This window comes from Myotis yumanensis, unplaced genomic scaffold (genome assembly GCF_028538775.1).
Source record: "Myotis yumanensis isolate MYYU_CA2020_CCGP unplaced genomic scaffold, mMyoYum1.0.hap1 SCAF_8, whole genome shotgun sequence".
NCBI classification, from domain to species: Eukaryota; Metazoa; Chordata; class Mammalia; order Chiroptera; family Vespertilionidae; genus Myotis; species Myotis yumanensis.
The window spans coordinates 23,962,774-23,976,758 of NW_027223759.1; the positions used below are offsets into that span (position 1 = coordinate 23,962,774).

The 13,985-nt window shown below is 40.2% G+C and overlaps 1 protein-coding gene across 3 annotated transcripts in view; it reads right to left on the reverse strand.

Annotated features, from left to right (window-relative positions):
* EPHA4 (EPH receptor A4) overlaps nucleotides 1-13,985 on the reverse strand; it is a 134,651-nt gene that overhangs the window by 27,667 nt on the left and 92,999 nt on the right. For all 3 annotated transcript variants that reach the window (XM_070422231.1, XM_070422232.1, XM_070422233.1), the window contains exons 6-8: nucleotides 6,398-6,522; nucleotides 5,193-5,352; nucleotides 3,890-4,001 (exon numbers count right to left, since the gene is read on the reverse strand). In XM_070422231.1, the coding sequence (XP_070278332.1) occupies nucleotides 3,890-4,001; nucleotides 5,193-5,352; nucleotides 6,398-6,522 (397 nt within the window). The remainder of the gene's footprint in view (nucleotides 1-3,889; nucleotides 4,002-5,192; nucleotides 5,353-6,397; nucleotides 6,523-13,985) is intronic.

Sequence of the window (13,985 nt, forward strand, 5' to 3'; positions counted from 1 at the left end):
TATCAGCCGATACTTTTTCTGATCTTAGAAAAGAGTTATCCCGTGTTCTGGTCCTTTCTTAAAAGGGATTTTCATACTCGAACAATAAAGTACTATTTGGGGAAGATATACTAGCCTAAAGCAACCCAAATTAATACTATTTGTGATGCTTCTGGAAGAAACCCAATTAAATCATTAATATAAAGGGGAATGGAGTGTCAGAAAAATTTAACACATTTCATCATTCATCCTAAAGGTTCTGACTTCATCATTGCATTTTATAATGTCACTGTTAATAGTCTTTCCAAAAATCACTTCAAAAAACAATAAAGTGGTTGCACTGTAGAGTTTACAAATATGTACCTATAGGCAAATGGGCAAATGAGGCTGTCTGCTAAGAGAATGTGCATTTGTGGTTTGCAGTAACATTTCTAGGGATAGCATCCCATGGGGTGTACAAGAACTGCTGCACTTTCTAAACAATCCAGTTAGCAAGTACAATTGTCTTCTCCAAAAAGCTGACAGAATCCTTAAAATATCACTGGATTGATGGGGATGATACTAATCAAAGACGCCTATAAAAAAGGTAAGTTAAGTTGCTTAACATAATGTGGGCGGTAAAAACATACAGCATATCATGGTCAACGTACTTGGCATAACATATCATTTTAAATATATAAAGTTTATAAACTTAGTAGCTGGACTGTCACTAAGATCCCTACATGTTTACACATCCAAGTTAGCCAAAAGAAAAATGTGGATCTTTTCATTAAAAAAAATTGAAGCTTGCTTTGGCTTGCCTAAAGCTCAGGCTTCTTAGCATAATCCCAATGTGATGAAATAAATGACACAATTACTAGTAAAAAAAAAAAAATCTAGTAAGATACCAGCTGTGAGCCTGAGGCCGTTTCCTCTTGTTAAAGGACAAATTAGCACCAAATAGACTTTCTCTTTGAGGTAGTCAGACTTTCACTCACCCTGTGGGTCCCTGCCCATCTTAAAACCCTCAGATGTCATCAGCAGTGTTGGATCCGGGGGCGGGGGGCGGGGGGGGGGATCACTCTGTAAGGGGTCTGTCTCTAGCAGCCATCATGCCATCAATATTATGTGGCTCTAAGAAGCCAGCAGCAGCCCCATCACTTTCCAGGGGAGGGAGTCTCATTGTTGCTTTCCTGGACTGCTGGCTGCAGTGTGACGAGATTACTTTGGGGGTACCATTGACCATCTTTCACTTGCACTCTCACTAAAAGCATGGGCCAGACTTTTATCCGCAAGACCTGTCTCCTCTCTCTTCACCTGTTCTTGTCCCACTTCAACATTTGCCGAGGAACATGACAAAGCACACGCCTGCGTGTGAAGAAGAATCAGCTGAGTGTGCATCCGCCCCAGCAAGACCTGTCGCTACCTGGCTCCCGGCAGCCTTCCCATGACAGCTTTATGGCCGACACTAAAGCAGAATCAATAGGAGGGCAAGGGGTTGACATTTCATTTTCTAAAAAATGATCCATTGAGGACCAATCACCAAGCAGTGTTTATCAGCCTTGGGAAGTGACATTTTTTTTTAAATGGGGAAGAAGGGCCAGGAATCATCGCTGGGTAACTCGACAGGCTCAATTCTCTAAGGTGGGGACTCATAATTGGAAATCCGATGCATCCTGCTATCAATCCTGCCTTAAATAATAAAGTGATCAATAAAAGCCGAGAGGAAATTAAGTCATCAGGCTTGCGATGCTATTTTCTGGAGCTATGGCTTTTAATAAACTTGTCTTCCTGCATTACATTTCCCTTCCTTTTCATCCAAGCAGAAGAGAATCCAAGAGAAACTTATAATGAGGTGACTTATGACTCTGGTTTGACTGCTATATTCAGGGCAACTTAAATTATTTTTTTAAAAGGTAAATCTCCAAGAAATTTGAACTACAACTAGAAAATGCTTCCAACCAACATCAGAGAGGAGGTGGAGACACAAGAAGAGACCCACTTCCTGGTAACATGAGTTGTCTCAAATGGTTCTGCGAATCACATGGTGAAGGATTTCAACCAAACATTTTTTAGAAGTTAAGATAATTAATAATGGTTTTCTATTTTTAGACCTTTAAACATCTACATTTTCTGATAACAGAAGTTATTTATATATACTGTGAAATTTTCAAATGCAGACATATGTAATAATGAAAGAAATGCTCTGTAATTTTTATTCTCCCCCATCTGACCCCTGTTTCCCACTCTCAGATGGATATATATTAATGCATACCATTCCCCAAGTGTTTATATGCCTGGCAGGTATATACATACACAAAATCAAATGGCAATGGACAAGAAAGCAGCCCATCTTGATTTACTTCCAAAATCAATGCCAGGGAAGCAAAGCACACTGGAAATTCAAGCTCTGTTCAGGCCAGCTGAAGTGTCCGAAGGCCAAGATGTACCATCACATAGGATGGATCAGGCATGTATACATGGACATGTGCATTATAGCAACAAGGATGAGAGTTGTGGTAGATTTAACTTCTTCAGGATGGAACGAGATACTCTGATCAAACTTATCTAGTTTAGACTTTGCACCAACAAAAGCTAGCAGGATGACAAATGTAGGTTCCCACACACCATGAGGAGTTGTTCTATACTATGTTAAAGTGACCAAAATTGATCTCTATACAATAGGCATTTTGGAGAGTGATATTAATAAATACATGTGACAATTGGGACCATATCCAGGCAAAGTAAGCTATACGGTCATCACCTTAATTATAATGTATCACCAAAGCGAGGGAAAGGCATGGTCACTTGCCAAGAGGCATATTTGGAAATAGCCAAAGATCACAGTGGCCTGAGAGCCCGGCATGGCTTCTGGGGTCTTAGAGAAGCTCTGCCACGAGGCCAGTGTCATGACTCTGGACAAGTACGACATCTTCCTGGGTATCATTTTCCTCTTCCCTAACATAAAAGGTTTATGGTTAAGAGGATCATTTTGACATTTTTAGGTTGTGCATTTTTGTGGGTTTGTTTGTTTTCCCCAAAGCCTCACCTTGTGAAACAGTGGTTGGTATAGGCATGAGATCAGAGAAGGGGCAGCTTTGCTCACAGGAGGTAAAGAAGGCCTAGATGTGGGCACAGGTTGAAGAAGAGCAGATGTCCGCCCCTCCCACCCCTTTCCCTCTAGAGGCTCCAGGCAGTACTAATAAGCAGATGGAGGCAACAGCAATAAGAAAAGCTGCTTCAAAGGAATATGCTGCCAAACCATTTTTACTTCTTTCTTTTCTAGATGGTTTTTAAAGTTTCAAGTTAGATTGTAAAGTTACAGAGACTAAGTAATTGGCTGTTTTATGTTTATTTCCAAGAATAATGCTATGCCTACAGTGTACTCAATGGATACTGTCTGGAAATGCTGAGGCACCTACTGTGTGCCATATTATCTACTTTGTCTATCAAATGTCTCCATCAATAACTCTTTGAAGCAGATATCATTACCCCTGTTTAATAAAAGGAAAACCAAGACTCAAAGTGGTTAAGTAATTTAGCTGACAAATGGCAAGCACAAATTTTGGTCCCAATTTTTATAAGGCTTTCTCTTTTTTGCCTTTGGCAGTAAGTCCAAGCTTAAGAGACATATAAATGTAACACCTTACAGCTTAGAGCATCTAGAAGTCTCCCACCGGCTTGCTTTGCAGCTTGGTTTCCTGGAATTAGTTGGGTCTTTCCAGGCTCTCAACTCTGAGAGCTCCCACCAGGGTACAGTCAGCAGCTCCAGGAGGGGTGTGGGGAGATCAAAGCCAAGAGAACGGGGCTTGAGATGCAAATGTTGTGTTTATAATGCTAATCAAAGCCTCAGCTTTGTGTGGAGGGGACAAAAGCTCCCTCATAAAAACTGAGAAGGGAGGGTGGTTCAGTGAGTGGCTTAAGTGCTTACCTCCTGCTGATGACAAAAGCTGCGACGAGGATGACCACTAGCACCACACTGCCAGCTACAGAGACCAGAAGGACTGTGGAGTTGGCCCCGTCTCCAATGATCCGAGAAGGCACTGGTAAAGACAGTCACAAAAGGATCACCTTTGGGAAGGTCCTAAGAGGGAGCACTTCTGACTGGGTCACAAGTTTCAAATGTCTGAAGCCATTTAGAATGCTCACAGACTCTTTGCCCTTCATTAAGTATTCATGCCACAGCGTTTTCTAAGGCAGCCTTAATGAGACAAGGGCATTCTTTTCATAATTGCATGAAAAAATTCAACCAGAAGATTCTTATTAAATCCTGTGGTAAACATCACCAGGAAGGTGGGTTGTTTTTTTTTTTTCCTTCTTCTTCTTCTTTTCCTTTCTTCTCTTACTCCTAACTCTTACATAAAAATCTGATGCATTCCTTAGTGGAAAATTTCAGAAAGGACAAGCAATTTTGAATGTTCCTCTCCCTCCCACACCTCCCAAAACTATCAAAAACCTGCCTATTAGTGTCCAGTTCAAAGGCCACTTCCTCCTTGAAGGCTTCCAGGATAATCCCAAAGGATGTCAAACCCCTACCAATGTAATTCTGGAGTACTTTCTCCTCTGCTTTTGTTTTTGTTCTTTTTTTATTTATTTAATTATTTGTGAATATAATTACTTTCTAGAACTGATGTCAAAAATTCTACTCCACCATCTCCTTATCAACTGGGCTCAATTTTGATTAGTTAATTATGGATGTGGAGATATCTTATGTAACCTGCTTATTGATGGGTACACCCTCTGTTAATATTTTTTACTTAATCAACCAGTTGGTCCAACTCACAATGTTGAAAGAGTTGATATATTTGTCCAAAAGGGCTTTAATACACACACACATACAAACAAACAAACAAACAAACAAAAATGGTCTGACTTGATTTAAAAAGATTCCTAGAAATAAATAGGAAAGGGAAAAAAAAATGGCCCTTTTTCCAGTCTTCCCAGGAGGAAAATTTCCTAGCTATGCAACTCTCAATTGGTTCAGTGATCTCATTTCTCATGGTTTATAGAATGCTGAAAACAAACAAAACAGACTTTTTTTCAATCACATGAAAAAACAGGTCAAATAATATTATTTTAAAATGCTCTTCTCTAAATAGCATGACATTTTCCAAGTTACAGTCATTGTTCATTGCAACAAAATGTTTGCCTAACCAAAAATGATATGCAACACGTTGAATTTTCCTGCAATAGGACTTGCTCTGAATGGTCAAAAGAACTTCAGAACTTCTTACCTGTGTTGGTTGTGACCTCCAGGGGCTCACTGAAATCTCCATAACCAGCTGCTGTCCTGGCCCGGACATGGAAAACATAGGAAGTCAGAGGATTCAGACCTTTGATATCAGTGTTCCTGGCAGCTGTCCGGACAATGCGATAGCTTCGCTCATTCTGATCCTACATTGTGGAAAGATAAAATAGAGGAAGATGGCAAAAGAAATCCTCCACTTATCTAGGCACAAAATTAAAGGAGCCATGACAATCTACTCAGAAGCTGAAAGAAAATGGAGTTTGGTTAACTCTCTAAACACTACATTTTCTTCAATGTTAGAAGTACTACTGTTATTTCTAGATGTTGAAAGAAATGTAGGGTTGTTGTATGGTCATTGTTGACACTGAGCACATTCAGATCTTTACTCATGATCTTTTTTAGAAAAGACAATTAGGTGATGGCTGATGGCTTTTCTCACTCCACACACAGCAATTTAACAGAAATAACTGTAAGAAAGTCCCTTGTCTTTTTCTACTTTTCTGTCTAGAAAATGTCAAAAATGTTGTAATCTGGTTTCAATGAAAAAAACAAAAAACCCTTCCCCTTTTTCTGCTTTTAATAAGGAAGCCAATAAATGATTATCTTTAAAAAGAGAAAAAAAAATTGCTCATTTTTCTAGACAACTTCGAATGCAAATAGCTCCCTTCAGAATTCTGTCCTTCAAGGGAGAAAAGTTATTTGTAAAAATAATGGCTTTCTATAACTTTAAGAGGCAGAAGAATATAATTTTTCTTCCCTGGTTTTCTATTAAAAGTCATCAAAAGCCACACCTTGATTCTGAATAGCAGTGATCTACTTAAGCAGATCATCATTTCATCTTTTATGAGTCACTCTCCTGATAGAAGGTTACAGATTAGAACTAGCTGTTTTGAATTCCATTACTAGAAAGAAACCATTATAGCTACATTAGAATGCAATGTATTTTTTTCTGTTTTTGAAGATAACAACTTAATACATAAAATTCATAATTGGATTTGATTATGAAGCAAACTGCATTTGGCTTTGAGATTCACTGGTATTTCAGGGTTTGTAATTGGCCAAAAACCAGATGAAGAAGGAGGAGGAGGAGGAGGAGGAGGAGGAGGAAGAGGAGGAGGAGGAGGAAGGGAGGGAGGGAAAGAAAATTAAAAAAAGAAAGGGAGGGCAGAACTTTGCTCATTCAATTAATACCTTCTCATAATACTTGACTTCATACTCTAAGATCACTCCATTGGGCCGATCTGGTTCCAGCCAAGCCAGGGCAACACTGTATCTGGTAACCTCTTTAGCCTGGACCAAAGCAATGGATGATGGTGCTATTGAGAAAAATAAAAAACAATAAAAATAAAAAACAGTTTATTTCAGGGGAAAAAAATTAGTGGTATCAGTCAGTAATTTCCTTTTACTTAAGAAAAGTATAAAGGATTGCCTTGTTTTCCTCCCAATCCGCATTTAGCTCTTCCCTTGAACAAAAGTATACCACACACCATTTTAACGGTTCTCTCCAGTATCCTATTGTGCATGGTTTGTCTTAGAAAAATAATCTCTGAAGTAAAAGCCTGGTGGGTCGACGGGTCTACAATGTCATGTCCACAGCACCTGTAACCATTCTTCTTAAAAGGCTGCAGGTATGGAGAATGCTGTCTACTTCTGATTTTCTGCAAGCCTTTGAAAGCCTTTGGAAAATTTCCCTTTAAGCTCACTGAAACTGCATCTCATCCTACTCGAGTGTCATCTTACTGGTCTTTAATTTTATACCAGCAAGAGGATTTGCAACTCTTCCAAGGGAACTGGAGGGAATGCCACAGACAAACAATTTACGTACTTTCCAATATAAATAAAAGTACTGCTTAATTACAGTGCAAGTTTCCAGTTTGAACGCAACCATGCAAATAATGAAGAACACAAATAAAGCAATGATGTTCTCTCTGGACATACATGACATTCTGCAATGATTTTATGAGAGTTGAAATATTGCTTTTGCCTACTAGTAGCAAACCTTTCCACTGAGAAAGACACAAAAGCAGCCCTCCACTCGGTGTGTTGTCAGGGGTGGGGAGGAGGATACATTTGAGATGTATAAAACCAATCTAATGCTTGCTTCTCCACTGTTGGGCCACAGCCCCAGCCAGCTGTTGTTAAGCTCCACTGTGACTGACAATGGTACTAATGTGCTATCTCCAGGGAGCAGAGGAAGCAGTCATGAATTCAGCAACCTTATCTAATGAAGCTGGTCTGTAGAACCAGAGATTAGGGGGTCTTCCTAAATTGAATGTATATTCTTTTTTATTCCCAAATAGTGAAAACATCAAAAATGGCCACTGAGGAACAACAATGTAGTGTTGGGTCTTCTAAATGTTCTTCTCTGAGACACACACACACACACACACACACACACCAAACCTTAACTTGAGGAAAAAATAAATTGTCACTGAAAAGGGAACGGGGACTAGCTTCAAACCCACTTGACCATATCTGACAGGCATATTGATGGCACAGGCCACCAGGGAGCATCTCTCAGAGGTAGGTGGTCATTTGACAGCCCAGTATATCTGTTAAAGGGGCGGTGACAGTCACACATATACTAAGCCTCTCCTCCTCCTCTTCCTGCTCTTCCTCCTCCCCTTCCTTCTCTTCCAAAGCAATTCCAGATTGGATCTCAGGCATAAACACTAGTGAGAGATGCAGTGGATTCACATGTCCTCCATCAAAGGCAAACCCAAGGTTACTCATGCCCAACTGGACCCAGCAGACATATGGAAGCCACTGAACATCTGAAGAAAATGAAAAATGGAAATGTGCTCATTAGCTGTATTAAAGCTCCCCTTCCCCAACACACACACACACACACACACACACACACACACACACACACACACACATGCTCTTTCTCTTTCTTTACTAGTTGACACAGAGCCATTGCCCAGCAAAACCCAAGGAGTGACATCCTTAAATATAGAGTTAGCAGGGAAGCTAAGAAGGCTGCCTGGCTGTGAAAAGCCATTTCACTCCAGGTAATGAATATATTGCCTAACAGAGCACTTTAGCATACACTCCATAAAAAGAGGCTCTTTAATCTCAGATGCTCAGGATTGGGAAATGAAATAGAAAAGCAAGGCCATTAGAAAGAAAGCAGGAGGGAAGAAAATCATGAAGTTATAAAATGAACTTTCTCTCAGCAATGGTCTGGGTCAAACCCTGATAATCAACAGATTTCTCGGAAAAGAATTGCCTGGCAGCCCTTGGAGTGCACTGATTAACTAAGATGGTTTCCTCTAGCTGGGCTATCACTCGGCTGCTGCATGTGGGAGATGAGTCTGATTTCCATTTCAGAATTTGGAGCAAGGGTGTCCGGTGCCCATTCAAAGGCAATATGAGCTCAACCAAGGCGCTCCACAAACTCCAGGCAGGGAGTTAACAATATGATCGCATTAACTAACAGACTATTTCTAATGCAGCCCTACTTGGAAAATTCATATGCACAGAGTGTATGCACAGTGACTCACTGTCATACAAATGGATGAAAATGGGGTTAAAGAGGAAAGTAGAATAAATAGCTCTAATTCACAAAAAGGATGATGTCCTGTGGCTGCGAAGTCCAGGTTCTTGGTGAACAGATGTTTTTCAGAAGAGCATTTTTATCAGGCCAGTGACAAAAGCATTCCCTGAGCAGGTCCGACTGAGAAACGTACTTCAAACAAGCCACTGCATTGTAGGATGCTATGGCAGCCCCTATCCCTGTGGAAGAGCACTCCTTACCTTCTCTGATAAGAAGAACACCAGTTTGGCAAAAGCTGGGCCCCACCACACTGCCTCTTCGGACAGAAGAGAAAACGGGGATTGCACCACATTATAAGCCACATAAGGGTTCTCCCCTGGCCTTGCCTTCTAAGCTTCCAAGGCAGCCTCTAACTCTACATCTGGAAGCCATCACCCTACTGGGTTATGACTGCCTGTGGCTTGCTTCCCTAGTGGGGGCCTTTGGCAATGGCATTTCTCAATGGCATTTCCCTACTCCAGTGGTTGCCAAGAATCAGTTTTCTCATGTCACCCATATAATTAATTGCTGCCACAAACCTCTGTATCTTGTACTATGATTTAAGTAACATTTTTTTCTTAAATTGACACACTATACTACTTTGAAAGGAAATATTTTGAAAGGAAAAAATGCCATTACTGTTATCACTTGCAATAATGGCTAGTAACCATAAAAATGAAAATAACATTTCAGTAAAATAACACTATCAACTAAATAATACTATCAACTCTTGCCTCTCCATGCTTTGCCAAAAGAGATAAGCTAGAGAATGAGAGATTTTAAAAGAAACTAACTTTCACACAGGGCATTTCAATATTATGTAAGGTTCCATCTGGGTCTTCCCTAAAACTGTCTCTGATGCCATTGATAGTATGTTGCCACACTTCAGTAAACTCTGCCAACCCTACTCAATTTAGAAACGTTCTGGATCCTGAGCCCCAGTATGCCAGGGCTCTGCCCTTTGCTAACAGGACTAGAAGAAGAAACAATGGACTGATCGAGTAACAGATTGAACATTTATCCCAAATATGTGATTCAGTGGGAGCTTTGACAAATAAATGCCTTAATTCAAAAGAGGGCTTCTAATTCATAGTGGGAATTTTGGTCAACATGAGAAGACCAAGCAGAGGAAAGGTCCTGCTTGCCTCTTATTTCTCTGATTTACATTCTGAGACCTTATAGACACACTTTTTTCCCCACAGCACCGACTCACTCACTAAGCACATACTGAAGGAGCACCAATGGAACAGGGCAAAGAAGGGGAAGGGCAAGCAAAGCGGTATCAAATACAATCTTTGTTATCAAATTAAGTACCATCTTATCTTTTAGACTCTTCCTAACTGGAAAACAAACAAAAAAACAAAAAACCCCACAGATGGAAAATTTTTTACAATAGCCTCAGAGAGAAGACAGTTCCTTCGAACCCTCTTTTTATCCAAATTCTCTCATGGCGATGGGGAGAAGAAAGAGGTGAGTGCTTTAGACATGTAATGTACCTGCTTCAGCATCAGAGGAAAAGCCAAGAAGAAGCTGAGGACTGAAGTAACTATCCTTACTGAAAGAGAGAGCTGCATCTTAGATTGAAAAGCATTCCTATTTACCCAGACTTCCTTGATAAAATAGATGTTTGCTATTAGGAAATTTTGTGCTTGTGGACATAAACAGGTATTCTTTAATGGCTACAATTTTGACATAACACATAACAAGAAAAGGTGGTCATGCTTGTTGACAATAGTGTGGCTAAAGAAAGGTAAATGACAAATGTAAAAATCACAAACACAAGCACTACCGAAGGAGAGCTTTTAAAAAATCTTTATGATTTAATTCAGTTAAGCTCCTAATTTTCAAGGTTTTGAAGCAGAATTTCCAATGGCCCATAGATGTCTGTACTTGGCTGAATGAAAACAGTGATCGAGACAAGAAACCAGAATAGGGAGAAATGCAGTGTGGCTTGCAGAAAGAAGCATGCAAGGGCTTTGAAAAAGGTTGGGGAGTGTGCTCAAGATTGTCAGGGACAAACTGGCAGAAAAGCAAAGAGGAAGGCTGAGCAGAGGTGCACTTCTGCAAACATGATTAGAATTTTCAGGAAATCCCTAGCACCCTGGTGCTGTGAGGGCAGAGCACTCATCTAGGACATAAGAAATGAGCTGCAGATGAAAACATATCTGACCCATATACTTAAAGTATTCTTTAGTCATTTGTTTGGAACAAGAGATCAATGTTTAAATGATTTGGGGTAAAATTCCAGGTTTGATAGTTACTAGTTGCCATCTTGGGCAAGTCACCAAATTTCCTTGCCTCGGTTCTTCCATTTATAAAACCCCTTCCCTTCCAGATACAAGCATGCGAGCTGTTCAAATGTACCTTCCATACGGAGAGGGCTTGCCCTTGTTCATCCCTACATTCCCACTATCTAAGATCATGTCTGGCACATAGTAGGTGCTCAATAAATTTGTCAAGTGCATAAAAGTGAACTAAAGCTTAAAATCTAAAATACTCTTTGTGGACAGGAAAAAAAGGTGTTCTAAGTCTAAAGTACCAGAAGTAAGTCATCCCTAAAACAACTTTTTATCTGCAACCTGTTTCAGATGACCTTTGGTGAATTTGGTTTTGCTATTTAGGTTAACTAAGAGATTGACAATCAGGAGAGAAGTGAATGACAATTCTGATTATAACTGGAGTCTGTTTTCTATGGGACCTGCGATGTTTCTGAACTTTTTTTTGAACACACAGCCTGTAAAATGTCATTCAAATGTAAGTTTACATTAAAATTCGCTTCACTGCACCTGTTACAGGCAGCATTTTGAGGCACCGCTCTTTTTGGTTGAGTGCGGTGTTGATACCCACTCAATATGTCTTCTCTGTATCTGGAGGGCACATGCAAATAGTCCTCTTGACTTCCTAACTGGGAAGGTGCAGTGGTGTTGGGATTCCCCCACCCGCAAATCATAATCCTAAATCCAGAAAGAGCCACAAGCATCCCTTGTTTGAGAATTCTGTGACACCAAAGTTTCTCCAAAGATGCACTAATGTAGGCTCAGTCAATCACTGCCAGGAGAAGACATTAGCTATTACACCCAAAGGACATTATTGTTGAAATGTCAGGGTAATAGAGTAAAGAGCCCTCTGCAGTCAGGGGAAGGGCAGCAAGATGAAGCATGGGAAACAGACTGTCTCCACACACCTATTGGAAACAAGTAAAATACCATTTTTTTCCAAAACACTTATGAAGTTTTATTAAAATATAATTTTTAAAGATGGAGCAAAACCTAAGAGGGTAAAAGAAACAATTCACAAAAGCTTGGAGGTCAAATGATCTGAGCTTTCTATTAGAAAGCCAAGATAAACTCCCCTTCCCCCAAACTATTCCATATTCAAAATTTGACATATCCCTGAGAAACAGAGGAGGTTTTCCAAATGGAATCCCCATTTGCCATGTGCCTGTGGTTCCGTTTGGTTTAAGAGCAGACCACAATGCACCCAGAAGGCACATGTGGGTTTTATCTCTGTGTGTGTTTTCGATAAACAGAAACAGCACAGATTAGGGGCTGGATCATGACTTTCTAACAGTGGTCCGTTTCCCAAGGAAGAATTACAGGATATGCTTTGATGTCAAACAGAGGTGGCTCCTTTTAAGAAAATGGTAAATTTAACTTTCTTTGGTTAAAAAGCTCAGCAGTTCTCCTTGCTCCCCACTGGTGTGAATGCTGTAATTTTCTTTTATTCACTTCCTCAATGACTTGCCATTAAACACCTACAAGTCATTTTACTGCAGCAGTTTGGTCCCTGTGACACCCAAGTGGAATGGAGAAGAGGAAAAGAGATACGGAGAAAAGAAAGGGAGGGCGGATTCACTTCAAACCTCCACTTGTGGGCTATAAAACCATTTTGGGGGGGGGGGGGGGGTCCAGCATCACAAGCAGTGAATTCACAACAGTTTGGGGCATCTGGGGAGGGGTGAATTAGCTGAAACAGACTGCATTTCACTACTGGCCCAAATTAGGTGGGTGGAGGGAATAAGGAAGGAAGCGGACAGAGGCGAAGAAAGGTCTCTGGCCGGTGGGCAAGGAAGGGTGAAAAAAGCCCTTTATAGAAGTCAAGAAACCTAAAGCATGGATGTCAGCAGTTCACAATGGCCAAGGTTTGGAGGGAAAATGACTTCTTAACCACAGCAGGCTAGCTTCCCCTCCCTGGGACCTGAATTTAAAGAGATGATGGTTATTGGAGGGGTCTTCCACTGATAAGCCCACAGTTTATACTTCTCCCTGCTTAATGCAAATAGCATATTTAAATTTAATTACTCGGAGCTTAAGGTGGTTTTTGTTCCCCCTTTCTTTCTCATTTCAACGCCACAGCTCGGATTTGTTCTTTATCAAAGGTTTGTGCATTTTAAAATTCTGTCAAGCATCCAAATTAAATGCTTCAGAGCACTAATGATATCCTTGTGATGAAGGGTTTTGCCGTCACAGAGATGCTAAGAACTCTGGGTGCTAATATTAATTGCTTTCTTCCATATCCCACCAAAGGGAGGGAAGGATTTCTCTGGGCTTTACACTACCTATGGTGCCAAAGAGCAAGGAGTCAATTGTTTTCACTGCAGTATTTTGTGGTACTCCATAGTGTACAGAGGGCTTTCCTATACACACAATCTCCTTTGCACTACGTTCAATAGCCCTCTGCTATTTTTTAGATAAAAAGCATTAAATGACTCAATCCCCATCCACCCCCTTTGTATATGTCACTGATGTTATAAAATCTCAGCTTTGCACCCACCGTTTCTAACTGATGTATTGTTAATAAACACCTAAGCACGTTTCCTCATAGTCAAGAACTGAAACTGGTTTTAAAACCCACCAAGCAATCAACAGCAGGTATAGAAAAACTTGATTGTTCCAAAATTGATATGGAATTATTTTCCTTCAACAAAAGACCTAGAACCAAATTCTCAGTTGAAATTTTTAGAAGGCTCTGAATTAAATGAAGTTCATGTATATTTCAATACAGAAATATTAATATTAATTAAGCTTATACTAAAGGTGTATGGGTGCTTTTTTCCCCACACAATGATATCCAAGGTCAACACATACAGTCTATTTTAAACAAATACTATAATAAAAGCAGGCCACAGTAACACTTACTGAAGGATACAACAGACCCATGTTCCCAATGACATTTGGAATCTGATTTTGGAACACTAAGGATGCTTTAATTAAGTGATTCAAGAGTAAGACTACAAATCAT